Genomic DNA, 25,719 nt, shown 5'->3' with positions numbered 1-25,719 from the left:
AGCCGTGAGCACCAGACAGAGAGGCATGGGGAACTGCATTTGGGCCCTGGGCCTGTGGTTCCCCATTTATGCTCTAAAACAGATGTTGCAGAACTGCAGTTTGCGTCATCCCAGGCCATTGGACGTGCTTGCTGGGGCTGATGGGTTGTGTAGTTCAGCAATACCTGGAGGGCCAAAGGTTCCCTCACACCTGCCATGCAACACTTCCCAGAGAACTGCAGAAGTTCCTCAACTGTCAAATGCATACGGGATGGGTATTAATCTTGAAAACAATGTCGTGCAATGGGTTAAAATCCTTTTTATATGCATGTGTAGCTTTACCCCCCAAGTATCTTAAACGACATGACACAAAATGCAAACAAGTGATCAGTAAAAGGTCTAATGTGCGCTGCAGTGCATAGCACATGCCCTTGGGGCCTGGCATGGTTTTTGCCTCCAGTGTATTGAGCTTGAAGCTGGCAGCAGTGGCGTATGGGGGAGCAGAATCTGTGCCAGTGTTTCTAAAGGCTTTCTATCTCTCTTGAGTGAACCTTCCATCGGCAGAGGAAGCTGGAACTTCTCTGCACATTAGCCACAGAGCCCCTTCCTCCTGAAGAGGATGCTGGGGGTATTTTAGGGCACAGAGTTCATGCAAAGCACCTGTTAGACCTTTGGGCTGTCGCTGGCCCAACCTGGGTGTTCCTCATGTCTCCCTTGTCTTGAACACTACCATCAGTGTGTCCCATTGCTGGAGTGCAAAGTGCATCCTAGATGCCAGTGTTCTTCTTCCACCCTGAAGAATGTACATTGCAGGGGAAGATAGCTGGTCGTAGATTCTCTTTTTCCCAGGAATGTTTCTTGGCCATTACTGGTTATCTCATTGAGGAAGCGTGGATGAGCTTCTGAATTACTCTGTATAGAGTTTTCTCAAATAGCTTGGCAATCGGTGATATAGGCAGTAGTAGCTGAGGCTTTCGGCCTTTCAGTTACTGTCCAGCCAAGCTGTCAGCCCCTGCTGTCAAGGCTAGCTGTGCCTACCATGTTGCAGAATGGCCATCGGCATGGCAGAGCTCCTTTAACATTGCATACAGAATGTAATATCTCAGATCCACAAAGCACACAGCAAAAGCTGTTGCTTCAGCTTCCTATTTGTTTACCCCCAAAATTGCCTGGTGTGTGTGTGTGTCTTGTCTGTCTCTCTCCCTCCCTCCCCCCCTCTCCCTCCCCCCTCCCCCCTTGCTGGCTTATACCTCCCATTTTCTTGGGGTAGGGATTTGTATTTGCATCCTAGTTCCTTCTGGCCTCCCAATCTGTCAGCAGTGCCAGTTGCTTCTACTTGGTGTAGCTTTGGAACATCTGAAAGTTTCTGGCTTATAATGTGTGCAGAAACATCAAGTGATTTTTTCTTTTTACTTGGCAGCACACAAATCACAATACAAATATTGGTTTAGATGTCACATCTTCTCAGGGGAGAAGTGTTCACCTGATGTAGCGGGGCTGTGGGCGGTAGATGTGTCACCAAATTACATTTGCCGAGGGGCAAAAAAAATGTAAATCTAAGTAACAACTATGAGAGACAATGCACAAGAGTCAACCACAGCATTATACTTTCTCTGTTCAGATTTCTAAGCCATGTAGGGCCCCATTCAGAAAGTCCTGGTTGCCAGTTCCCCTGCCCCCCAGTGTCATTGAAAAGGTAGTGGCAAACCATGGTTTGGTGTGTGGGAAGTGTTTGGATGCCACTCAGCATGCTGGTGGGTTTGCATGTGGAAGAGTAGATAGAAAGGAGAACCTACATGCTTCCTGGAGTGTTTTTCTGACCTAACCTTTGTTGACCTTCCTTCGGGTGCTAGACATGTGGTTCCAAGGTGGTCTCCCATCCAAACAGTGATTAGACCTGCTTAGCTTCATTGAGGTGGTGGCTTCATGTGCCTTCAGACCATACCCTGAGACCATGCATTTCAAGAGCTCTAGCAAATGCAGAGGTTCCACAGGTGCAGTTCCTGCTGCATTACCCTCTTGGAATGAAGGGGGCACACTTAACTTACCGGTGTTGCCCTGTGTCAGAGCTGTTAGCCTGAGAGTATCCCTATCCCATATGGAAAAACCTGCTTGGCTGTTGTTACCCTTTCTCACCAAAGAACCCTGGGAAATGACCCTAGGAGGGAAAGTTTGGAATCTCTACCAACATTTCTCTGCACCTTCAAATTTCAGGTTTGTTTGTCAAAGCAGTAGCAGCTAACCAGTAGCCTTGCAAGTATGTGTGTCTGCTTCTTTTGTCCACAAAGGAGGTGGAAGAACGAATCCACTCCCAGTTCATAAAAGTTTCTCTGTTTAGCCCTAGGTACAAATGGATATTTGCAATCCTAGCTAAACAGGGTAGTAGATAGCTACGGTTTAGCAGGTATCTTTACTGGCTTACATCCTCAGGAGCTACTTGAGGCTTTGAATTCAATAATTTCAAATGCTGCCTGTGTTCAGAAATAATACCTAAGCTTCTGTTTGGCCACCTGGAACAAGAAAGCGTTGGGCAACCATGTTCCTGTTCTCCTCCCCGTCCCTGTTAGAGCCGCAGTTTGCCTCTAAATCTAGGAAACTAGTGCTTGAACTATGGCTTCCTCAAGCCATAGGAAGGGAACCTGTGGCCCTCCAGATGATGGACCCCAGCTCCCATCTTCCCTATCCCTTGGCCATAGTGGCAGGGACAGGTGGCACTTGGAGTCCAGCAACATCCCAAGGGCCACAGGTTCCCCATCCCTGATGGAAGGAGGACTGGGTGTTGCACATAACACCAAGACCCATCTATGACAGTCATATCTTGGTCTGAATACTGTCAGATTTGGGCCACACTCGTTGTGCAACTCCCAGTGGACAATGGACTGTAGTACAGTTAGCATGTATGTGAGTGTATATACCTTGAGCATTGAACTCAAAAGGCGGTGTACATAGAGGACCCCTGGGTGGCACGGTGTGAATGCTAGCTGCCTTTCTGCAAGGTTGGAGCCTCTGGTGCTTTCAGGCCATGACCCTCAACACCTTTTAACATGGGTGGAGGGGGATCTTCTTTTCCACCAAGGGTGCATTCCCTTGGGTTTTATCTCTTGGGAGAGCATGTCAGCACTGATGGGGAATCGAACTCCAAAGGGGGAGGGACACCCCTTTTCCAAGAACATCGGAAGTTGGCTTACGTTGAGTCGGGCAGTTGGTCCATAACTCAGTATTGTCTTCACCAAGGGTTTCCAGACTGGGTCATGGACCACTAGAGGTCCGTGAGCTTCATTCAGGTGGTGCATGGCACGCATGGATTAAATATTCATATTGATGTTTAATGGTGTTTTTTTATTCTTTCGTTTCTTACATTGCATTTTACTTTATTACAATTTGAATTCTATGGGGTGCAGATTGTAATACAATGTAAGAAAAACAGCAGTACAGATTAAAAATCATAATGCTTCTAGTGCAGCACATTGGTACGACCGCTGCAGCAGGCGGAGAAATCATTGTGTTCCGCCAAGACCATCAGCTATTTCCACGTGGTTTGTGGAGGGGGGAAAAAGTTTGGAACCGTTGACCTGCACTGACTGGCAGTGGGTCTGCAGAATTTCAGGGAAGGAGCCTTTCTCTGCACTACCAGGACATGCCGTGGATTGAACGTGGGGCCTTCTGCATGTAAAGCAGATGCTCTCACCCTTTGCCTGAAGGAAGAACTTTTTCATTTCTTGGCTCTCTCTGCCTCTTCTTTCTGCTTGCATGGTGTTATGCCAGAGGTCACGTGTGCCCCCTCAGGCTGCTGGCTGCCTGCTCCTGCTTCAGCAGCTCTGCTGTACAGATACACAAAGAGTCGCATGCTTATGGGTGACAGGATTGATTTCTGGCTAGTGCTGGGGTATAACTTGTGGTTGATAATATGCAGAATACAAAGTGCATGACCCTACATATGCCTGCAAATGCGTTAAGGCAAATAAAGCTTTGTTCCCTGCGTCCCCCTGCCCCTTTTTTCTTTTTTGCAGTACTCTTTCTCTCTCTCTCTCTCTGTCAATTCAAGGGGGAAACGGCAACTCCCACTGATTACAAAAATAGGAGCTGCATTTAGCAACTGCACCTGCGTGGCCCTCCGAGACCCAAAGAGCCGCTGCGGAGCCCAATTAAACGCTCTTGATGTTGCAAGGCTCTTGAGAAGTCTTGAGAGTGAACAACCACAGGCTGGAAAACAATGCCTGAGGTTTGGTCCTTTTGTTCTTCTGCTACAATTGCCACGGCTTCAAGGAATCCAAAGCAGAATTGTCGACCTGGGGCCAAATCTGACCCTCAGTTGTTCCACAGCTCTTGATTTACAATAGCATAAGCCAGCCTTTCCCAGCCGGGCACTCTCTGGATATTGTTGGGATACAACTCAAGTCATGCTTGACCATGGGCCGTGCTTCCTGGGGCTGATGGGAGCTGTAGTCCAAGAGGTTGGAAGAAGACTGGCATAAGCTCTGTTGGATGAGACTGGAGGTTTTCTAGTCCAGCACCTAGATTCCTTCCCTGGCCAACCAGATGCTGCTAGGAAGGGCCACTCAGTGGTAGAGCACATGCTTTGCATGCAGAAATTCTCAGGTCCTAAGGCTGGGAAAGATTCCCTGTCTGAAACCCTGGGGAGCGGCTGCTGGTCACTGTACACAATAGTGAGCGAGATGGACCAATTGTCTGGCTTCATATATGCCAGGAAGCCTAGAAACAGTGTCTGGTGGGTAATAACGGTCTCCTGCAGTTCTGCTGTATCAAAATACTTGTAGTCATACAGCCTCTGAATCTGGAGGTTCTATATATAGCTGCCCTGGCCAGTATTATTTTTATGTCCTGCACCTTCCTTCAAGATGGCAATTCATAGACCCTACCCACGACTTTAAACATCCCTCTGACGCCATCTAAGCTAGTGGCATCTAGCAGCGAATTCCATAAATCGGGTGTTGTAAGAGGATATGTTCATACCTGTGAATCTACTGCAGATCACTTTTGTAGGATGATCTTGAGTTCTAGTACTATGTGTGAGAGGTTCTCTCTCCGCACCTTACATGAGTTTGCAAATCTAGGTGTTCCCCACTCATCTTTTTTCTAAGAAAGTGCTCTATCATTTCAGCCTCCCAATATAGGAAATTCTTCAGCTCCCAATGTTTTTTTTTGTCCTTTCCTGTTTATCAGAGGTGCAGAATCTCAGGCACGGAGGTCAAATGTAGCTCTTCAGTCCTCTTTATGTGGCCCATGGGACTTTCTAAGGCTACGCCCCTTACTGGGCCTGCTCTTACATGTTCCTTGAGTGCTTCTTTCCTAGTTGGAGAGTGTTCTTAAACCATGATTGTGCCTCCTGCTTGCCTGGATGGAGGATATAGAGTTGGGGAGGGGAGGCAGGTCGGGTGACTGTACATAGAAACCACTGACTCTGTGTAATGAGAGCCAGAGGTTACTGCATACAGTCACCCAACTCTTATCCATAATAAGAGTCACACCTGTTGCTCCACCCACTTATCCCTCTGGCCCTGCCCACTACTGGCATGTGGCCCTCAGAAGGTTGCCCATGAGGGAATGTGGCCCTCAGGCTGAAAAAGGCTTCCTACCTTTGCTGTACATTTTCCATCTCTCCAATGTCCTTTTTTTATGAAGGGTATGTGTATATAGAACTGCACATATTCTACTGACAGGTGGGGGAATATGAAACAGTCAAGTCTTCAGCCCCTTTCCTAAGAATTCCTGTCATGGAATTTTAAAAGGCCCTTGACATCCCCGCAACCTTTTTTAGGGAAACATGTGCCACACATGTCTTCTCGTTCAGCTTCTTTCCCTTCTCGGGAAAGTTGGCAGACTCGTCTGCCACTTCCACCCTTAGAGAGGCCAAGTAGATTGATGGTAACAAAGAGGGCAGTGAATGTAGGTGAAGCTGCCTTACGCTGAGTCATGGCTGCCCCAGTTTGTGTGGCTTAACTCCTTTCCCCCTTGAAGACCCTGACAAGTAAGTGGCAGCCCTGAAACGTCACTTCAAAGATGTAAAGATTGTCCTGTGATCAGTAGACTTGCATGTTTTCACTTCCACTGTGTGTGTGTCAAGGCGCCACTTGGTGTCTTCCTTTGGCTGTTCTTTCTCCGTCTTTTTCCTGCCTTGTGGCAGCTGAGGAGATGTGGCCGGTGTGCTGTTGCCTAGCAACTCTGAAGGAGGTCTCTTTCTCTCGTGCCTGTCCCCCTCCATATGCTCCTGAACTACTTTACATCTACTCAGCCATTGGGGCATGCTGACTAGGCCAAAAGTGTTTGGAGCCTAATAACATCTGAAGGGCCATAGGTTCCCCACCCTTGCTCTAGGCCAAGGCCACTCCTCTCCCATGCAACCCGTGTCAACATGGCTGTGCAGTGTCTTGCTATGTCCCTATCCGTGAGTGTAACAATGTCCACAGATGGTTGCTTCCTAACCATGCCTCCCCAGCTGACTTGGTTGGTGATGGTGGTGGGGCCAGTCATTCTGTCCATCTGCATCGTTGGGCCACCTGAGTGCTGATTAGATCACCCCTGTCTTGTGTGTATTGGGCAGGATCCAACAAGGTGTGGAGAAGTAGACAGGGAGAAGGTTTTTCTCCCTCTCTTGTAATATTAGAACCTGGGACCATCTAGTGATACTGAATGTTGGACAACAGAAAACTAATTCTTGCACAGCGCATCATTAAAACCGTGGAATTTGCTCTTGCAAGACGTAGCAATAGCGACCAGCTTGGATGGCTTTAAAAGAGGATCGGACAAATTCATGGAGGATAAGGCGGTTTTTCTACTGCCACTGTACGTGTCTCTGAATGCCAGTTGCTGGGAGTCTTGGGTGGGGAGAGTGCTGTTGCGCTCAGGTCCTGCTTTGGGCCTTCCCATAATGGGCATCTGGTTGGCAACTGTGGGAGCAGGATGCTGAACTAGATGGGCCTTTGGCCTGATCCAGCAGGGCTCATCTTATATGGCCCTCAGAAGATTTCCCAGGAGGGAATGTGGCCCTGTGACTGAGAAAGGTTCCCAAGAAAAAACCCAACTCATCTGGTGTCCTAAGCACCTCAGGATGCTGGACTAGATGGACTTCTGGCCTCATCCAGTAGGACTGTATCACCTCTCTTCCATCATGGATCTCAATGGTATATACATAAGATTCCCAGGCAGTGTCCCATCTAAACACTGGCCAGATCTAGACCCGTTTAACTTCAGCAAGGTTACAGCATCCTCTGCCTTCTAACTGTGCAGGCCTTTAGCAGTGTCTGTTGTTATGCAGCAAGCTATCTTCTGTAACCATGAGGACTAGAGGAGGGTGATTACTCTAGTCCTCACGGTTGCAGCAGATAGTTTGCATGCCAACAACCACTGCTATGGGCCTACTAACCCCAAGTTCCCTCCCAAGACTGATCTTTACACAACTGGAATAAAAGAAATACTGTAAACAGTATGCCAGCCTAGTTGGCACTGAGTAGCTGACTGCAGGGTTTTGCAAAAGAGTGGTGAAATCCATTCTCGTGCTGTTCCATATCAACAACTTTAGCCAATGCTTAATGGCTGAGAAGTGTTCCTGAACGCATCTGTGCAGTGGGAGGAGGCGGAGAGAAACCCACATTGAAACTTCCAATTGGAGTTAATGAGATCCCAAGGTATTTGCTCCAGAGTTAGCACCACAGCCACCTCAGAGAATGCTTTCTTCAAAAGACATTTAGGAGCTTAGAATACAGGGACTGGTTCATAGTCTGGGTGCCAATCACTGTCTGTAGCTGCTTTTTTTGGGAAAAGACCACTACCAGCAGGAACAGCTGCTGATATTGTGCATTATTAAACCCTCAACTTCTGTGCTGAGATAACCTATAATGAAAAATATAAAATAAAAATATAATTTGGAGATAATTGTTGGCATTTGCTATCACCATTATGCCAGTGGTGGGGAACGGAGGGGGAGGCAGTCAAAGTTTTCAGGCCTAACGTCTTCATCACCTTAGGAACGTAAGAAGAGCCCTCATGGATCTGGCCAAAGGCTTGCTCTGCCCAGAATCCGGTTCTCACAGTGGCCAACCAGAAGCCCATCGGAAGCCCGCAAACAGGACATGAGTGCAAGAGCACTCTCTCCACTTGCGATTCCCAGGAACTACTATTCAGAGGCATATTGCCCCCAAAAGAAGAGGTAAAAACATAGCCATCATGGGTAGTAGTCATTGGTTGCCTAATCCTCCATGAATTTGTTTATTCTATCCAGTTGCACTGTTTGCAATTGCAGCAAAGAAAATCGGAGTGAGAATTTTGAACCAAATGTCAGTAGTTTCCAAAGGTGACTTGCTAATTTCAGCAAGCTAAAATTAAGAGCACCCCCAGGACATTTAAAGGTTGATTTTGGAGTTTGCTCTCAATTTAAGTGGGGACTATATTTACTTACGTTTGTGTATTTCATTATACTTGGCAGTGACCTATGCCTGTAAGCAATAAATATTTATCACCATCTAATCCTCTTTTAGAGCCATCCAGTGTGATGGCCTTGGCTACATCTTGTCAAAGGAAATTCCATAGTTTTAACTATGCATCTTCTCTTCTTGCGCCCCATTTCTAGCCAAGACCCAAGCAAAGCATCTCTTTTTCCCCATCCCACCCTACCATTATATGGGCTCTCCCAAATTCTATGGGGATGGAGCATGCAAATAACAGTACAAGTGAGAAGTGGCAGTTGTGCAAGGGACTTGCTTGCAGGCCCCGATAGAGGGGGAGGCAGGTGTCCTGCCAGCGAATCGGCAAAGGTAGCGTCTCTAGGAAACCTGGTTGCCTGATGGGGCTCGGAAGAACTGAACAGGCCTTGCTGGATCAGATCAGTCTAGCCCAGAATCTGTTTCTAGAATTTGCTCAGCAAATGTTTCTGGGGAGCGCTGCTTCTCTATCAGATGGTTGCTGTGCATCGTGAGAACTTCAGAATTGCTTAGTGGTGGGAAGGACTGAGCAGCATAATGCCCCTGAGAGAAGGATCTCCTGAAAACAAGGATGGGGAATCTTGGGTCTAGGGGCTGAATGTGGCTCTCCAGGCCTCTCTGCCTGGCCCTTGGAATGCTTTCCAGGCCACACCTCCTACCTAGACACGCACCCTTTTGCCCAGGCCACCAGTCCTGTTGTGTACCTTCCTCGAGTCTTTTGGGCTGGCCAGGAGCCTAGGAAGCTGCCTTATACCGAGTCCATCTAGCTCAGTCTTGTCTACGCTGACTGGCAGCAGCTCTTTAGGGTTTAGGAATCTCTCCCAGCCCACCCTGGAAATGCCGGGGATTGACCCTGGGATCTTCTGCACTGAGCTGCGGCCCTTCCCCAAAAGGTACGGTACTGATTCTACTGCTGCTCAAACCTTGGACCTTTTCCATGTTAGGCAGGCGTGATAACCGCTGTCCTATGGAACGTGTGTCTTTTCCAACTCCCTTAATGCCTGGATGGAAAATAAGAGAGGGTTGTGGGACTGTCTGCATGTGTAGAAACTAGCCATCCTGTACAGAGGTAACATTTATACTCGTTGTTCCGCCTGCTTTGCCCTATGCTCACTACCAGCATGTGGCCCTCAGAAGTCTGTCTTAAAAGGAAAAGGAGTTCTGCCGCCACCACCCACGCAACCATTCTTCATCGCTTCAGCTTGGAGGTTTCCTTCACAGGAGAGTCCCGTAGTCAGACAGCCAAGCCGTCCTCAGGTCTGTTCCGTCGAGCAGCTGAAACGTGCCTCCCATCTCTTGGCTCGCCTTCCTGGCGTCCAAACTGGTCCTTCTCTAGGCCGTTCCCAACCCTGGCAGACAGAGCCTCTTGCTCACATGAGGCTTTGAGTGTGTGTGTGCTTTTGTCTTCTTTCTGTTTTTGCATGATCCCATCTGTCCTTAGGCAAGCCCAGGGCTACTACCCAACTGTAGGTGGGGAAAGAACGATCTTGCCCTGCATTCTTGACATTGCACTGTCCTGCAGATGCCCCTGGGAATTTCTAGGCAGACCGTGAGATCCATCCCTTGCTTTGCTGTTAACTCCCCCAGCATCTCCTGATAATGAGGCAGCTCAACTTTGATACCGTAGCTGTTCTTTTTGCTGTCCTAGTGGCACATAACATTCTTTAGCAGGGGTAGCTAATGTGCTGCCCTCCAGATACTGTTGGACTGCAGCTCCCATCTGCCCCGACTGTTGGCCCTCTTGGCTGGGGCTGATGAGAGTTGTAGTCCCAACAACATCTGAAGGGCACTGCATTGGCCACCCCTGCTCTACAGCTCTGGCGATCTCTTTGCAGGGGTTAGGCCTTCAGCCCCAGGCTTCAGATTTCCCTAGCATTCCTGATAGACTGTGTGTGTGTTTCACACAATTCTCTTATTAAAGGCAACTGCAAGTTCCAGGGACAGGTTGACTTCACGTTCCAGGAAGCTTCCTATGCAAGGGCAGGAGATGCGGGACTGCAGCGGTCATTTGCTGAGATGTGTATAAAAGTGTGTTTCTAGTCCTCATGGCTGCCAAGAGTGCTTTGAGTGACATGGCAGAAACCAGTAAGCCAACTGGGCAGGCCTATTATACTCAGAATGCCCTTTGCATCTTGGGGGTGGGAGGGAGGAGAGCACATGTTCCCTGAATTTCACCAGAGACTGACCCTCTCCCCCAGGCTTTCACAACATGACTGTTGGTCTATGTAGCTCAGTATTGGTGACACTGACTGACAGCAACTCTCCAGGATTGCAGATGGGAATCTTTCTCCGCCCTCAGGTGCTGGCGATTGAATCTGGGACCTTCTGCATGCAAAGCTCATGCTGAAGAGGGTGGCAAGGGGGTGTATGATGACAGAGCTGTCTGTGATACGTGGCTTGGCCTGCACTTCCTACGTTAACTTGGGGTCCTCAAGTTGGGGAGTCACTGCCCCATCACCGCTGTTGATGTAAGATTCCATTGCCACTCTGGTCAGCTGCTATAAGGGTAAAGGTGAGGGTGCCATTTTGTCCTTTGCGTCAGGCAACAAAAACATCTTTGATTAATCTTGGGCAGTCAAACTATGGCAACAGCTTTGGGCTGCTTTCAGTAGTGAGCCACATCCAACGTTAATATGGCAAAATGAAAGCAACCTAGTTCTTTCGGGCAGGGATGGGGAACCCTTTTTCAGCTCGAAGGCCACCCTTCTTGGCAAACTTCCAGGGGCCACATGCCAGTCGTGGGCGGGATGGAGGCAAAAGTGGGCGGAGCTATGAATGAAAATTTTGCCTTTGTACAGTAGGCTGGTTTCAACACACATGCTCCTCTCCATCCTCTCTCTAGGCCAGCGTTGCTGCCCTGGGCTCTGTTTTGGAAATAGAGCAGGTTGTAAGTTTAATAAATAAATAACATTGTTGGAAGCAGTAAAATTGCTGAATATCAGTTGCTGGAAACTGCAAGAAGAGGGAGGGCTCTTGCCCTCAGGTCCTGCTTGTGGGCTTCTTATGGCATCTGGTTGGCCACTATGAGAACAGGATGCTGGATCAGATGAGCTACTGGTCTGATCCAGCAAGCTCTTCTTGTGATACTTTCCAGCCAGACAACAACACTCTCGGAGGGTGCTGAGCAAGGGTGATAAGGGATGTAGAGAGAAGTATGACCTATGGAGAATTCTAAGGGCCAGATGGAGAGGCCCAGAGGGCTGCCTTTGACCCCCCCCCCCGGGCTTGAGGTTCTCCATTCCTGCCATGTTTCTAGTTTCAAGAGCAAACACAGCCTTGGTTGGCTACAGTTCTTTCAGTGTCATAAAAAGAGCAGCGGCTTGCTTGGCCATCATCCCTTTCCATTCTCTAGCTGATAGGAGGATGAGGGCCAAAACAGTTATTGGCCTTCCTGGTGTTTACACAGCCTTGCTTGTGGTGCCAGTGGGCTGAACGATTGCTGGAGAGAGAGATTCAAATGAATAAAATTGTGCTGCCTTTTGTGGCCAGACTAGAAGTGAAAGCCCAAGTGACTTTCTGCAATCAAACTAGAACAGAGCTGGTTTAGCTTGTTTGGAGGGCCTTTAAGTGTCACATCTCCACTTTGACAGAGAATTTAGTAATCTTGGCTAATTGCTGTATACTTTGGGAACTGCAGAAGGACAGGATTTGCATCTTTGTGCGGGGGGGAAGGAGCAGGAGAGACAGGATAGCAGAATTTGAAGCTGTGTTGGAAATACAACAGCAGGGATCATTCGGTTTGTAACATAAGGGTTAATTCTGTAGTCGTAGTCAACTAGTCAAGAGGGGGAAAGGTGGAGGTGTTGCTTAACCAGAGTGGCATGATCTTCAGTGAGGTAGCATGTGCTTTGATTGGCTATATGAACATTTTTTCAGTTATGCTTTGGTTGTATGCCTCCCTGCCCTGTGTGAGGTCTGAACTGAAAGACAAATCCTCACTCTTCCTTTCTTCTCCAATTATTCATGGTTCTTGTTCAGATTTGCTCAGCAAGGTGTTATCAGGACTTTTCTCTCTGGATTCCATCTGCGTTATTTAAGTGACTTTGAAGCTGGATGTTGAGAAGTTGGACCAGCGGCAAATAGTAGATGGCTTAAGCCTATTGTGTGGTTGTATAGAAGCAGCTGAGCTCTGTCTTGCCTGCCAACACCTCTGCCTTCTCCTGTGCACAAGCAGGGTGCGCTGTCTATTTTCAGGTGCCTCATTCAAAGTTCTTGCTACTAGCGCTGTGCTTCTTCCCTTCCCCTCCTTTTTTTTCGACCCATGCACGCAGGTGACATACCTGACCTGTGGTATTCCTCTTATTGCGGACAGTAAGCCCTTGCGACAGGGAACATAAAACACTTCCACTCTCGTATGGTGTCGCCCTCTCCAACTTGGTGAACTTGCTGCGAGTTGCCAGGTGTTTCTGATGTAGCTTTTTCATGCTTGCTCTGGTGTGATGTGATCGCAGGTTGGGGGCCTTACACTGTCAGTTTTGCAAGGTGAAAAACTTGGCTGTACGAATAGTCCCTCCTGATCTGCTAGGGGAAACTACCCTTTCAGAAGCATGTGTCTCCTTAATACCTTGAGGGCTAGAGCCGTATGTTTACTTTCCTTTTTATTTATTTTTATTGCAAGCTGCCGGTTCCTTTAACTGCGAAGGTGTCAAATCTTTTTTGTGTGTGTCTTGGATGCCAGACCCTGCACTTCCTGGCTGGGTTCCCTTACTCCTCCTGCATGTAAGGAACGTCTGCTTCTCCCTCTCTCTCCTACTTTCCTTGTTTGTGTCTTTAGTTCTTCCCCTCTCCCTTCTTTATTTATTGATGGCCGGAGGCTGCAGAACTGTCAGGTTTTATCAAAGAGATGAGGTTGCAACTCAGTCACTGAGCAGAGCCAGAGTTGTGGGGAGGGAGGAGGCGGCGCACGGCAGGGAGGCAAGTGGAGAACACGTCACCTTCCCACGGAATGGCATCACTGAGGTGCGAATGTCTTGACCAGGTGACTGGTAGGCGGCTGTCTTGTCAGGCAGTGTGGCAGATTGGAATGTAGCAGGGTGCATCTCCCCACACAAATGTGTTAGACCTCCATCTGCACTATACATTTAAAGCACTATGATTCCACTTTAAACAGAACTTGGGGAATTGTAGCTCTGTGAGGGGAATAGGGGTCTCCTAACAACTCTCAACACCCTTAAACTACGGTTCGCAGGATTCTTTGGGGGAAGCCCCGGCTGTTTTAAAGTGGCACAAGAGTGCTTTAAATGTAATTAAATGTATAGTGCCAGTGTGGCTTTAAGGTTGCTGCGGTCCAGGAGGATAGGAACGCAGGTGGGGGGGGGAGGCAGAAAGGCAGGGGCAGGTAAGGCCTGGCTTGATGGCTGTAATGGGAATAATGGTGCATTTTGACCTGTGGATTCCGATGCAAACTGTCCTGATCATACCAAATAAACTCTTGTGCTGATTGGAATGCAATTATCCTTCAGATCTTGTGCTTCTTAGAACTTTGCAGCATGGTCCTCAGCTCAAGATACGCCAAAAGGCATTTAATGCAAATTTTGGGATAAAATGCTTTTGGAAATGCACACTGTGAAATAACAGACATAATTTTTGAACATAGGAAGCAGTCTTCTACCGATTTCATCTAGGTAAAGTTGGTCTGTTTCGGGTGGAGAGAGTGGGCTTTCCCCAGACTCTCTTTAACTTGGAGATGCAAGAGGACCTGTACATGTGGAAAAGAGCTCTCCCTAAAAATCCTGGAGATCTGCTGCCATCAGTGTAGGCAATACTGAGCTAGATGCACTAGCAGTCCAACTCAGTGTAAGACAGGTTCTTAAAAGCTTAATAACCAAGTGCGTGAAGAAGCACTTCACCACCTTACCACAGACATTCCCCCCCCCCAATCCTCCTGTGTAGCTATAATGTGTAAATTCTACTGTTCAGGAACATTCTCTTAACAGGAGTAGTTCTGGCTTCCCCCCCAACCAAAGCCTAGTCCATATGCACACTCTGTCGTGAATGTGTCTGGATCCAAGCAAGCGTCAGCCTTGTAGCCCACCAACGTCTTGACCTCTGCTGGATCAGACCATCTAGTCCAACATCTCGTCCACAGCAGTGGCTCAAATGCTTCCAAGAAGCCCACAAAGTGGGGGTTGAAGGTGACAGCTACCCTGTGCTTGAGCGCAAAGTTTTCCATACAGCAGAGGTAGCTAAGCTAGGAACATAAGAAGCGTTCTTATACTTAGTCAGACCATTGGTTCATCTAGTTCAGTATTGTCTACACTGACTGGCAGAGACTCCCAGGGTTTCAGACAAGGCCTCTCCCAACCCTACTTGGAGCTGCTGGGGATTGAACCAGGGACCTTCTGCGTGCCAGGCAGATGCGCTACTGCTAAGATATGGCCCTTCTCCAATTCCATCAGCCCCAGCCAGCATGGCCAGGGATGGTGGGAGTTGTTGTCCAGCAATATATGGCGGACGCCAGGTTAGCCATTGTGACTTCCTCCAATTATTTTGTTTCATCCCCTTTTAAAGCCTCTAAATCTGTGGCTATCCACACATCTGAATTCCTTAAAAATTACGAGGAAAAATGGACTTGCCGACAAATTAGCTTAAAAGTAAAGCTAAAATATTTGATTTTTACACAGTGGGGTATGCTTGTCTTTTACAGTATACAAATCAGGGATGTAAGCAGCAGCATTTAGCAAAGCTTTCCTCAGATTATGGAAAAAAGATTAAGGACAAATTGCAATATTATGGAAGTCCTTCAGCCAGCACATAGGTATGGAGTTTGCTCTCACAAGAGGCAGCGATGGTCACCAACTTGGGTGGCTTTAAAACATGATTAGACAAATTCATGGAGGATAAGGCTGTCAGTGGCTATGAGTCATGATGGCTATGCTCTGCCTCCATAGTGCGAGGGGGTGTGCTTCCAAATACCAGTTGCTGGAAACTGCAGGAGGGGAGAGTATTTTTGCACTCAGGTCCTGCTTGCAGGCTTCCCATGTGCAACTGGTTGTGGACCAGATGGGCCACTGGCCTGATCCAGCAGGCTATTCTTATGTACTGTTTTGTCAGAATACAAAAAGTCTCCAGGTTGCCGCTGGATCTTACATATAGGCCTACCTATACATAGAGAAGGAAAATACGCTAAACACATCCCTTTCTTTTAGTAATTGCATGATGTAACTGTTCTTATTTTGTTTCTTCTTGAATTTTTGAAATAAATAAATGTAAAAGATTTAATGTGTGCATTCTGCATGATGTGTAATACCTTTGTTCATCCTGAAAAAGCTGGCATTGTGTTTCCTGATTGTTTGTTTTTTGAAATAAGAGCTCCGCCTGCACTATGTTCCTCTCCCTAAAAGGCAATCAAGGGCCATAAAAGGCAACCACATGTGGGCATCTTCCTTCTCCTGCTTAAGGCTGTTCCAGGATTAAGAGTTCACAAGCTGCGTGTGCTGAGGGGGGTTCTCTCACTCTCTGTCTCCTTTGACATGACGATGATAGTCCACCCGAGTCTTCCTTTATGTTTGCCTTAAGAGGATTTCTCTCAAATCCTCCCCATAGAGCTTAGTGTTGTATTGCTTGCTTAACGGCATTGGGCAGCAGAGGGCAAAACACCTTTGCTGCAAGTTGTGAACCGGCTTCTTGTGAACAGGAATTAAATTTGGAGCGGGGAGAGGCAGCTCATGCAGAAGGGTGGTTTGGGGGTGGGGGAGCCAAACACCAGCTGGGCCAGAGCACTGTTGTGTTCTGCTCATATCCTGCTTGCGGGCTTCCTATAAGGGTCATCTTTTGGCCATTGAGAGCCAGAAAAGGTCCTCAAATGCAAAGATGTGTCCCTGAACACTAAAGTCAGGATCATTCAGACTATGGTATTTCCGATCTCTATGTATGGATGTGAAAGTCAGACAGTGAAAATGTGGATAAGAGAAAAATCAACTCATTTGAAATGTGGAGGAGAGTTTTGCACATACCATGGATTGCAAAAAAGACAAATAATTGGGTGTTAGAACAAATTAAACTAGAACTATCACTAGAAGCTAAAATGATGAAACTGAGCTTATCATACTCTGGACACATAATGTGAAGACATGATTCACTAGAAAAGACAATAATGCTGGGAAAAACAGAAGGAAGTAGAAAAAGAGGAAGGCCAAACAAGTGATGGCTTGATTCCATAAAGGAAGCCACAGACCTGAACTTACAAGATCTGAACAGGGTGGTTCATGACAGATGCTCTTGGAGGTCACTGATTCATAGGGACGCCATAAGTCGTGGTCGACTTGAAGGCACATAACAACAACTGCGACCTGGGAGACCAGGGTTCGAATCTCCACACAGCCATGAAGCTCACTGGGTGACCTTGGGCCAGTCACTCCCTCTCAGCCTCAGAGGAAGGCAATGGTAAACCTCCTCTGAATACCGCTTACCATGAAAACCCCATTCATAGGGTCACCATAAGTCGGGATCGACTTGAAGACAGTCCATTTCCATTTTGTTGGCCATTGCAAGAAGAGGATAATGTACTAGATGGGCCCCCTTTGGCCTGGTCCAGCAAGGCTGCCCTTAGTTTCTTATGCGGTGGGTCTCATCATTTGCTTGTAGGTACCTCGTAGCCCGAGCCTGGTCGTACGCTCCCTACAGTTGGATATTTTATTTATTTGTAAGATTTCTTACCCACTCTTAACCATAAGGTCCCAGGGTGTGTTTCACCAGTAGAATACCTTACTATATACTTTTCCAAGTGTCACGCTACCCGTGAATGCTTCTGTGCAGGTGCATGCGGAGAAGCGTCCACAAGTAGTGTGATGCTGCGAGGCTGGGTGGTGGTGGTGTAGGTGGGAGTGAGAGGGGCGGAGGCAGCTGGGCCTGGCCCTCAGTGTGTTGGGAGGGTAGGCTGGTGACCCTGGGGGGAGGGGGAGTGCTGGTGACAATGGGCAGAGTTTCAGTGGCAGAGCCCATAGTGTAATTATAAAAAGAAACAATACCATCACAGTTGTTCTAATGGAACGGAACCATAGGAGTGGCTCCTTCACTTCAGCAAGTTCTAAATATGTGCTAATCGTTCTAGCATAGCTGAGAGGGAAGGGATCTGGGCCAAGTTAAAGATTCTGGTTCAGGCAGGAGCTTAGCTGCAGACTTTTTTTTTTTTTTTAAATTGTCCCTGTGAATAGAACAGGAGAGCAACTCAGGTCCACCCCTTCCCAGAATGACTCCATCCAACATGGAGAGAGTTTTACTTTTTCCCTAGAAAGCAGGGAAATGTGTGTTACAGCAACGCGGGAACCTGTCCTACACTGAGTCAGATTATTGGTCCATCTAGCTCAGTATTATCTACTCTGACTGGCAGCAGCTCTTCAGACTTTCTGGCAGGGGGCCTACCTAGAGATGCTCAGGATTGAACCTGGGATTTTCTGCATGCAGAACATGGGTTCTGCCACTGAGCTGCAGCTCTATGCCATTCAGACTGCATAGTAGCATTGTTCCTTCTTGTCATGAGGACTAGAGGCTTGGGTGCCCTGACGCTACTTCTTGGTTCATTATTGGAATCTCAGCAGGTGCTTGGAGCGACAGTGAAGCAAAAGAAAATCATGACGTAGCATCGCTGAACGGAATTCGGTTCTTCTTGGGGAGAAGTAGATAGCATACTCTTGCAGGCTTGCAAATTAGTACACTAAAATGCTAGTCCATCTATCTACAGCATATCTACTAGTCATGTGTGGCCTACTTGCACACAACTCTTCTTTTTAGTCACTTGGAGGAAATTATACCTTGCCATAGGCGACTAACTAATTATTTAGGATGGTGTACCCAAAGCTGTGTTCAAACACTGCAGAAGTAGCTTTGATAACAAAAAATAGGTTTACGGGGGGAGGGCACCTCAGCTTGATTTCTTAAACTGAAAACCTGTCTTTCTGGATGCCTTGTTATCAGTGTTGCAGTTCCTGAGAGCCAGTCACAGCTTTGGGGGATGGGTGGGAAATGGTCTGCCTTAGATTTCAGCACAACCCTGCACTGGGCTGCGTTGAGAACTTTGTTCAAATTCCCAGAAGCTAAGGCTTCAGGGGCTTGCCCTGCCCTGTTCATGCCAGCTTCAGCTGGTAAGACAGCTGCGGCCGTTTCTGGACTGGGATAACCTGACCACAGTTGTCCATGCACTGGTAATCTCCAGGATGGATCACTGTAATGCGCTGTCTGTGGGGCTGCCCTTGAGGTTGATCTGGGAGCTGTAGCCAGTGCAAAATGTGGTGGTGAGACTGCTCACTGGAGCAGGTTATCGCCAACATGTTACCCTGCTGCTGAAAGAATTGCACTGGCTGCTCATTAGCTGCTGGGCCAAGTTCAAGGTTCTGGTTTTGGTGAATGAAGCCCTATTTAATTTGGGACCAGGATACCTGAAAGATTGACTTGCCCCTTATACACCCAGTTGATCGCTGCGCTCTGCAGGTGAGGGCCTCCTGCAGATGCCATCTTATCAGGAGGTCGGTTCTGCACAACATAGGAAATGGATCTTGAGTGTTGTGGCGTCTACCCTTTGGAATTCCTTCCCCTTAAATATTAGACAGGCGCCATCGCTGTTATATTTTTGGCGCCTACTGAAGACCTTCCCCTGTCAAAAAACCTTTTAAGTGGAGACCTTATCCCAGTCTGTGTCTGTGTTGAAATTGCTTTTTAAAGATGTTTTTAAAGGTGGTATTTTTAATAAGATGTTTTAAAAGATGTTTTGTTTTGATATGTTTTAAGAGTGTTTTTGTTTGCCACCCTGGCTCTTTCTGGGAGGAAGGGCGGGATATTAAATAAATAAATAACTGGCTCCTCCTAACTGCGCTCAATGCTCCTTGCAGGACCAAAGCAGCCGTTACGCTGACGCGCCACAGGTAGCCTCGTTCAGGACGGACCCTTCTGGCACTCGACCATTTTGCAGGTCAGTCTCCCCCTGCCTCTTCCCTCCTCCCCCCTCCCCCCTCCCCAAATCAACAAAGGGAATTTCCGGGTGAGGTGCAGTGGGAACCGTGTTTTGATGGGAGCCTCTGCCAAGCTGGAAATGCAGGGCCATGCTTCCCATCTGAGCCAGGGGTGGGAAGAAAAGAGCTGCTGAGGTTGCATCCTCTGCTCAAACCTGGGACAGGTCAGATCTTCTGTGTCTCATCTGCAGCTGGCCTAAATAGGGAGGAGGTCAACTTCCCTCTCACAGCTGCTGCTAAACGGGGGTGAGGAATGACCCTTAGGGTCATATCCAACACTGCTAATGCAACAGACTTTCCTTTTGCGCAATGGAGCATTGCTCATCTCTCCCCTGTAGCCCCTCGCACACCCTCAAAACCTGCTCCAGAGGGTTGGAGGACCTGCTGGAGCAGATTTAGAGGGGGTGTGGATGGAGGAAGGTGAAATCCATTGCATGAGTGCAACACCTCATGCACAGCTTTAGGTACAACCCGTAACATTCTGCTTGGCTGTTCTTGTTGGTTGCTGGATGGCTTTTCTTTTATTTAAAGTGACACTTGGGAAGGCTGGATGGAGCACTTCACATGCTGAGGCATCCAGAAGCAAAAATGTCTTTGGCTAGCACCAGAGTGGCACCGTAGATGGGCTGCCAGCGCTCAGAAAAGCCTTTAAAAAATGTAAATGTACTGCCTTCAAGTCAATTCCGAACTCAGACTACAAGCTGGATTATAACACAGTTGCTCTAGAGTCTAGGGTGTGCGATGGGCTTAGAGCAGCCTCCTTGCAACCTTGCGCCCTCTAGATGTTTTGGACTACGACTCCCATCAGATGTGCTGGCTGGGGCTGATGGGAATTGTAGTCCAAAACATCTGGAGGGCACCAGGTTGCGAGCAGACTGGCTCAAGAGATGCGGCCGCTTTGTACAGAGGAGTAACCAGATGGTCTGGCCAACTTGGGTTGTGTTCTCTCTCTCTCTTTCTCTCTCGCCGAAACAGTGGAATACCGGAAACGCGCAAATCTGGGTTTGAAACTATGAGCTCGGTAGCAGTGTTAACACCCGAAAGCTTTGCTGAGCACCGCAGCGGCCTGAGGGATGAAGAAACACGAGGTAAGTTGGTCAGGAAACCCGGGGTGTGTCTGTGTGGGTTTCCTGAAGCTGTTTCTCACGATGCATAAGATGCATGCTTGATCATAAGATTTAAAAAGCAGGGCTAGAAGTTAGAGTGGGCATTACAGATAGATCTAATAAGGTGGTACTCATTGGGAAGGTAAGATATTCAGACACAAGTAGAAGAATGTTTCAGCCTCCCAGGGCACTCTGTTGCTGGCCTCAAAGTGGCCTCTCTTGTAAAATGAGACTTCGAAAGGGAGACCCCAGCGCCAAACCACTAAATTATATCAAAAGTTCAGTTCTATCACCTGTGGCCTGATTCAAGATAATGGGATTTTTTATTCCATTACAGATGTCAGATTAGCTAACCCAAGGATGGCATGTTTTGTGGTCTCCTCAACAGTTGCTTTGTAAATGGGCCTCTGTACTTATTTTAGATGTATTGTAAGCTTGTAACATAATTGGCATGGTCTGTTTTGCGTTTCAGTCCCCTCTGAACCTTGCTGCTTAATTTCTTTTCCTCACTCTACTCTTATGTGCGTATTTATTCCTGCCAGTTGAGGTTTATACTTCATTAGCAGCCTCGCACTTGGTGTTGCTTGGGCATTCTTGTTGTTGCTATGTGCCTTCAAGTCGATTTCGACTTATGGCGACCCTGTGAATCAGCGACCTCCAAGAGCATCTGTCATTAACCACCCTGCTCAGATCTTGTAAGTTCAGGTCTGTGGCTTCCTTTATGGGATCGATCCATCTCTTGTTTGGCCTTCCTCTTTTGCTATTCCCTTCTGTTTTTCCCAGCATTATTGTCTTCTCATTATGTCTTGTCATTATGTGTCCAAAGTATGATAACCTATAAAACCAAAAAATCTGTACAGTTTTGAAACAAATGGTTAAAATCAGTGCAGTTTCGAAAGGTTCAGTCTGTCATCTTGATTCAGAATGGCATCCGGTTCTATACAAACATAGATGAAAACCTGCTCCTTGCTCTCAGGAGCCCTCATGCAAAATGTGGTTACGATATCGTTAAGTGGTGTCCAAATGCATAGCAGGAGAAAAATGCAAAAACCTGAGATTGTCCAAAATGAACCCCAAACCAAAAGAGATGATATCTCAAGATGCTGTGAAAATGAAGATTCTATTTTCAAAACAGCCCGAGGCTGTCTTCAGGTGTCAAACTGAACGACAGCCTGCAGAGATCTTTGTTAGATACGAGATCTCTGCAGGCTGTCTTTCAATTTAACCCCTGAAGAAAGCCTTTAAGCGATCATTCGCCAGAATGCATTGGTCTGTTCGGGGGGGGGGGGGATGTCATTTTTCACAGCATCTTGGGATAGTCTCTTCTATTTGGGGACAGCTTTCTAAAATGTGTAGGAGATGCATCTGATGAAGTGGACTCTCGTCTGTGAGATAATTCGTTCATAACCCTGGATGTGTATTTCCCTTACTCCCCTGTTTAGCTTTTGTTGACTGCATAATTCTCTTAACCAGGGTTTTTCATTGTGTGTCAATCTCTCTCCCTTGTGCTGGGCAGGTGGTGTCCCAGAGGATGAGGCCTACATCCCCACTTACTTGGAAGCTTTCCCACCACTCCCTGAAAAGGGAGCCCCGGGGGAAAAGTCTAGTGAGCTTACAGGAGTATGGAACAAAATCCGGCCTATCAAATCCTCTGTCATCACCCAGGTGAGCGTGCGGAGGTGGGGCACAAAGAGTTTTGCTTCAGCTGTGGACGCGGCTTCCCAGAATGTCATGTGATGAGTGTGTGTGTGTGTGTGTGTGTGTGAGAGAGAGAGAGAGGGTTTCCCCATGGGGGATGCTATTTGTAAAGTGTTTCCTTTACTGCTTTTCATGTAGCCAAAATAAGCAGTGGGCCTAGCGAGATGGTCATGAACTATGGAATAGAAAAACTGAATTAAAGTACTTGCATGCATTGCTCAAACCAATGCCTTGAAGCTGCACTACGAGAATTATTTACGGCAATGGTCACTCTTATCAGGAAAGGTATTACCATGGCTCCCCACCGCCCTCTGGAGGCTCTAGTCATTGTCAGTGCAGAAAAAGGAAACTAGAGTAGAACTGGGGTGGGAACAGAGCTTTGAAAAGTTACTTTTTTTGAACTACAACTCCCATCAGCCCAATCCAGTGGCCATGCTGGCTGGGGCTGATGGGAGTTGTAGTTTTAAAAAAGTAACTGTTCCAAGCTGTGGGTGGGAACATGCCCCCCCCCAAACAAGCAAGTACCAGAATGTTTGTATCTTTTTAGCTTGGGGGGGTTAAGGTGCTGGAGGGAGGGAGAATATAAGACAAACTTATAAGCAGTGGTGTAGTGGAGGGGGAATGTGGGGAAGCAGAGGGCTGGGACTTTTTCCAGAGGAGGAGCGAAGATGCCGTCTGCTGGAGTGCAAGGGTGATTGACAGATTATTCTCTGGCAAGTGAGTGCAGCGACGACAAGGCTTTCAAATGTTACGGTTATTTGTGACAAGTAGCATAGACAAAGTCAGAGCATGAGGAAAGGTAATCAAGCAGGGCCTGGGTGACAAATGGTGACGCTTCTTTGCAGGATTGTTTGCATTTCTGACAAAAGGCTAGAGGTTAAGTTTCAGTTGGCTGGAAATCTTTTAGAGCTGGATGGGTTATATACAATGCTAGTCCTACTCAGAATAGACCCATTCAAGCTAATTCACATGGCTAACTAAGTCTTCATTAGTTTCAATGAGTCTACTCTGAGTGGAACTTGGATACGACCCCAAGTTTATTTTATTTATAAAAGTATTTGCATTGCAAAACACCAAGGTGGTGTACAGCAACATAAAAACATTTTAAAGCAATACAAAACAATAATTAGAAATGACTGGCTGCTTAAGAGACACTTTAAGCGGCTGCATCACCCTGTTGGCATAATAAAGTTTTCAAGAGATGCCTGAAAGTCAAACGTGGGGATGCCTGCCCAATTTCCGAAGCCAGAAGAGCGTCCCACAGCATAGGGCCCACAACACTAAATGCCTGACTTGTAGTTGATGCCATGGGCAACAACTTAGTTGAATCTGTGCAGTCAGTAACAAGCACCACTGAGTTAAACGGAGCTTACCCCCAGAAAGCTGTGCATGGGATTGCAGTCATGCCCTTTTTAAAAAAATAGTCTTTACGGTGCCGCCGGACTCCTTGAGGAAAAAAAACCTGGTCATTAGTCCTTCGTTGCTGCAGTAAAATTTCTAAGCTCTGGATGGTCACCTGATACTAATAAATTTGGTGTTATGCTGCACACCACTGCTCTGTGTGTGTGTGTGTGTGTGTGTGTGTGTATATACACGCACATATGATTCTTCTTGGGAATGTGTCTAGAGGGGCTGCTAACTAAGTGAGCTCCTGACCTTCAGTGGTTACCTCTGCATTGTTGTGCATGGTGTGAAGAGAGTGGATGAAGAACTGTCCCTCTTTCCTCTGCTACAACTCATGGAGGATACGGCGCTCGGTGGCTGCTAGTCACAGTGGCTGTTTATTGCCCTAAGTGTCTGAGGCAGAATGTCTCTGAGTGCTAGTCCTTGTGAGACTGCAAGCAGGAGAGCGTGTTACTGTGCTCATGTCCTCCTTGCAGGCTTCCCAGTGGCATCTGGTTGGCTACTGTGAGAACAGAAAGCTGGCCTAGATGGGCCTTCAGGTTTCATCCATCAGGGGGCATCTGGTGTTCTTAACTCAGGCTCATCCAGCAAAGTTGGATTGGAAGTAGATTCAGGGCAGGCAAAAGAAACTGCTCCACGCAGCACTTAGCATGTGGAACCCTCTGCCACAAGATAGCGGTAGTGGCATTGAAAGAGGATTGGGCAAATTCATGCAGGATAGATGTTTGCACATAGCTGCTGATAGAGATGGCTGCTACATGGAGCTTCCATGTTTTGAGGCAGTATTTTTGGCATATCAGGTGCAGGAGGTCAAATGGGGTGTAGCTGCTGTTTCCGTGCCCAGTTAGAGGGCTTATTGAAGGAAGCACCTGGCTGGCCACTGTGGGAAGTCTTGTCTGGCCCAGCAAGAGCTACTTTTGTGTTCGGTGCAGAAATCTTGTGGCACGTAGGCATGGCCCCTGGGGTTCCTTCCTTGGCAGGTGTTTCACGTCCCCCTGGAAGAGCGACGCTACAAGGACAACAGCCAGTTTGGAGAAGGTGACGAGGCCAAGGTGTGCGTGGAGATCATGCAGAAGACCGGGGCTCACATTGAGCTCTCCTTGGCCAAAGACCAGGGCCTGTCCATCATGGTGACCGGCAAACTGGACTCCGTCATGAAAGCTCGGAAGGAAATAGTCGCTCGGCTTCAGACCCAGGTGCGTGCAAAGAACCTTCCACCGCCTCGTAGTGTTCCACCTGCTGCTGCTGCTTCTTTCCCCATCCATCAGGCCCAGTTAAGTAACCTGAAATCCTGTAATTAAAAAAAATACTCTTAATTCCCCACTCTCCCCAAAAATGCACTCACTTACACGCGCTGGTTCTCTTTCGGTTGGATTACTGTAATGCTTTATATGTGGGTCTTCCTTGGGAAACGGTCTGTAAGCTTCAGTTAGTGCAGAATGCGGCAGCTCGCCTGATTAAAGGCAGCCGCCGGCGGGATCATATCACCCCAGTCCTCAAGGAACTGCACTGGTTACCGGTGGTTGCCCAGGCCAAATTCAAGGTCCTGGCCTTAACCTTTAAGGCCCTTTTTGAAGCCGGCCCACTCTACCTAAAGGATTGTCTCCATTTTCATCAGGGGCGCCAGCTAACTAGATCCTCCTCGAACTGTTCACTTCTTATTCCCCCATTAAGAGCAGCGAGACTGGTGAGGACCAGGTCCAGAGCCTTTTCAGTAGTGGCTCCCTCACTGTGGAACTCGCTGCCAACCGACCTTCGCCAGGCCCCCTCCTTGCTCTGTTTCCGTCGGGCCTTGAAGACCTGGCTCTTTAACCAGGTGTGGGAGGGGGGTTAGGTTGGCAGTGTGCAGCTTTGGGGGTGTTTTAACCTTTAATTTTTAATGCTCTCTGTTTGTTTTTATATGAACTGTATTTGTGTTTTGCTGTATGTCGCCCAGAGTGGCAGACTAACCTCTGCCAGATGGGCGTCTAATCAAATCTAATAAATAATAATTACTTAAGAGGAAAATGAAAACAAAACCCCAAACACTAAATCGGGAATGGAGAGCCATTTTCAGGAGCCAAGGGCTGTTTGTCTTTATAGGCAACGTTTTAGGAGCCACACGGCAGTGATGGGCAGGGAGAGAGTGGCCAAAGTGGGTGGGCTAAC

At 47.7% G+C, this 25,719-nt stretch overlaps 1 protein-coding gene across 2 annotated transcripts in view; it reads left to right on the top strand.

Annotated features, from left to right (window-relative positions):
* LOC133365823 (vigilin-like) overlaps nt 1-25,719 on the top strand; it is a 71,549-nt gene that overhangs the window by 10,772 nt on the left and 35,058 nt on the right. For both annotated transcript variants that reach the window (XM_061588126.1, XM_061588127.1), the window contains exons 2-5: nt 19,244-19,323; nt 20,339-20,451; nt 21,986-22,134; nt 24,552-24,767. In XM_061588126.1, coding sequence (XP_061444110.1) covers nt 20,376-20,451; nt 21,986-22,134; nt 24,552-24,767 — 441 coding nt within the window. In that variant the 5' untranslated portion in view covers nt 19,244-19,323; nt 20,339-20,375. The remainder of the gene's footprint in view (nt 1-19,243; nt 19,324-20,338; nt 20,452-21,985; nt 22,135-24,551; nt 24,768-25,719) is intronic.

Source organism: Rhineura floridana, chromosome 11 (assembly GCF_030035675.1).
Source record: "Rhineura floridana isolate rRhiFlo1 chromosome 11, rRhiFlo1.hap2, whole genome shotgun sequence".
NCBI classification, from domain to species: Eukaryota; Metazoa; Chordata; class Lepidosauria; order Squamata; family Rhineuridae; genus Rhineura; species Rhineura floridana.
This window is presented reverse-complemented; position numbering and strand designations above follow the sequence as displayed.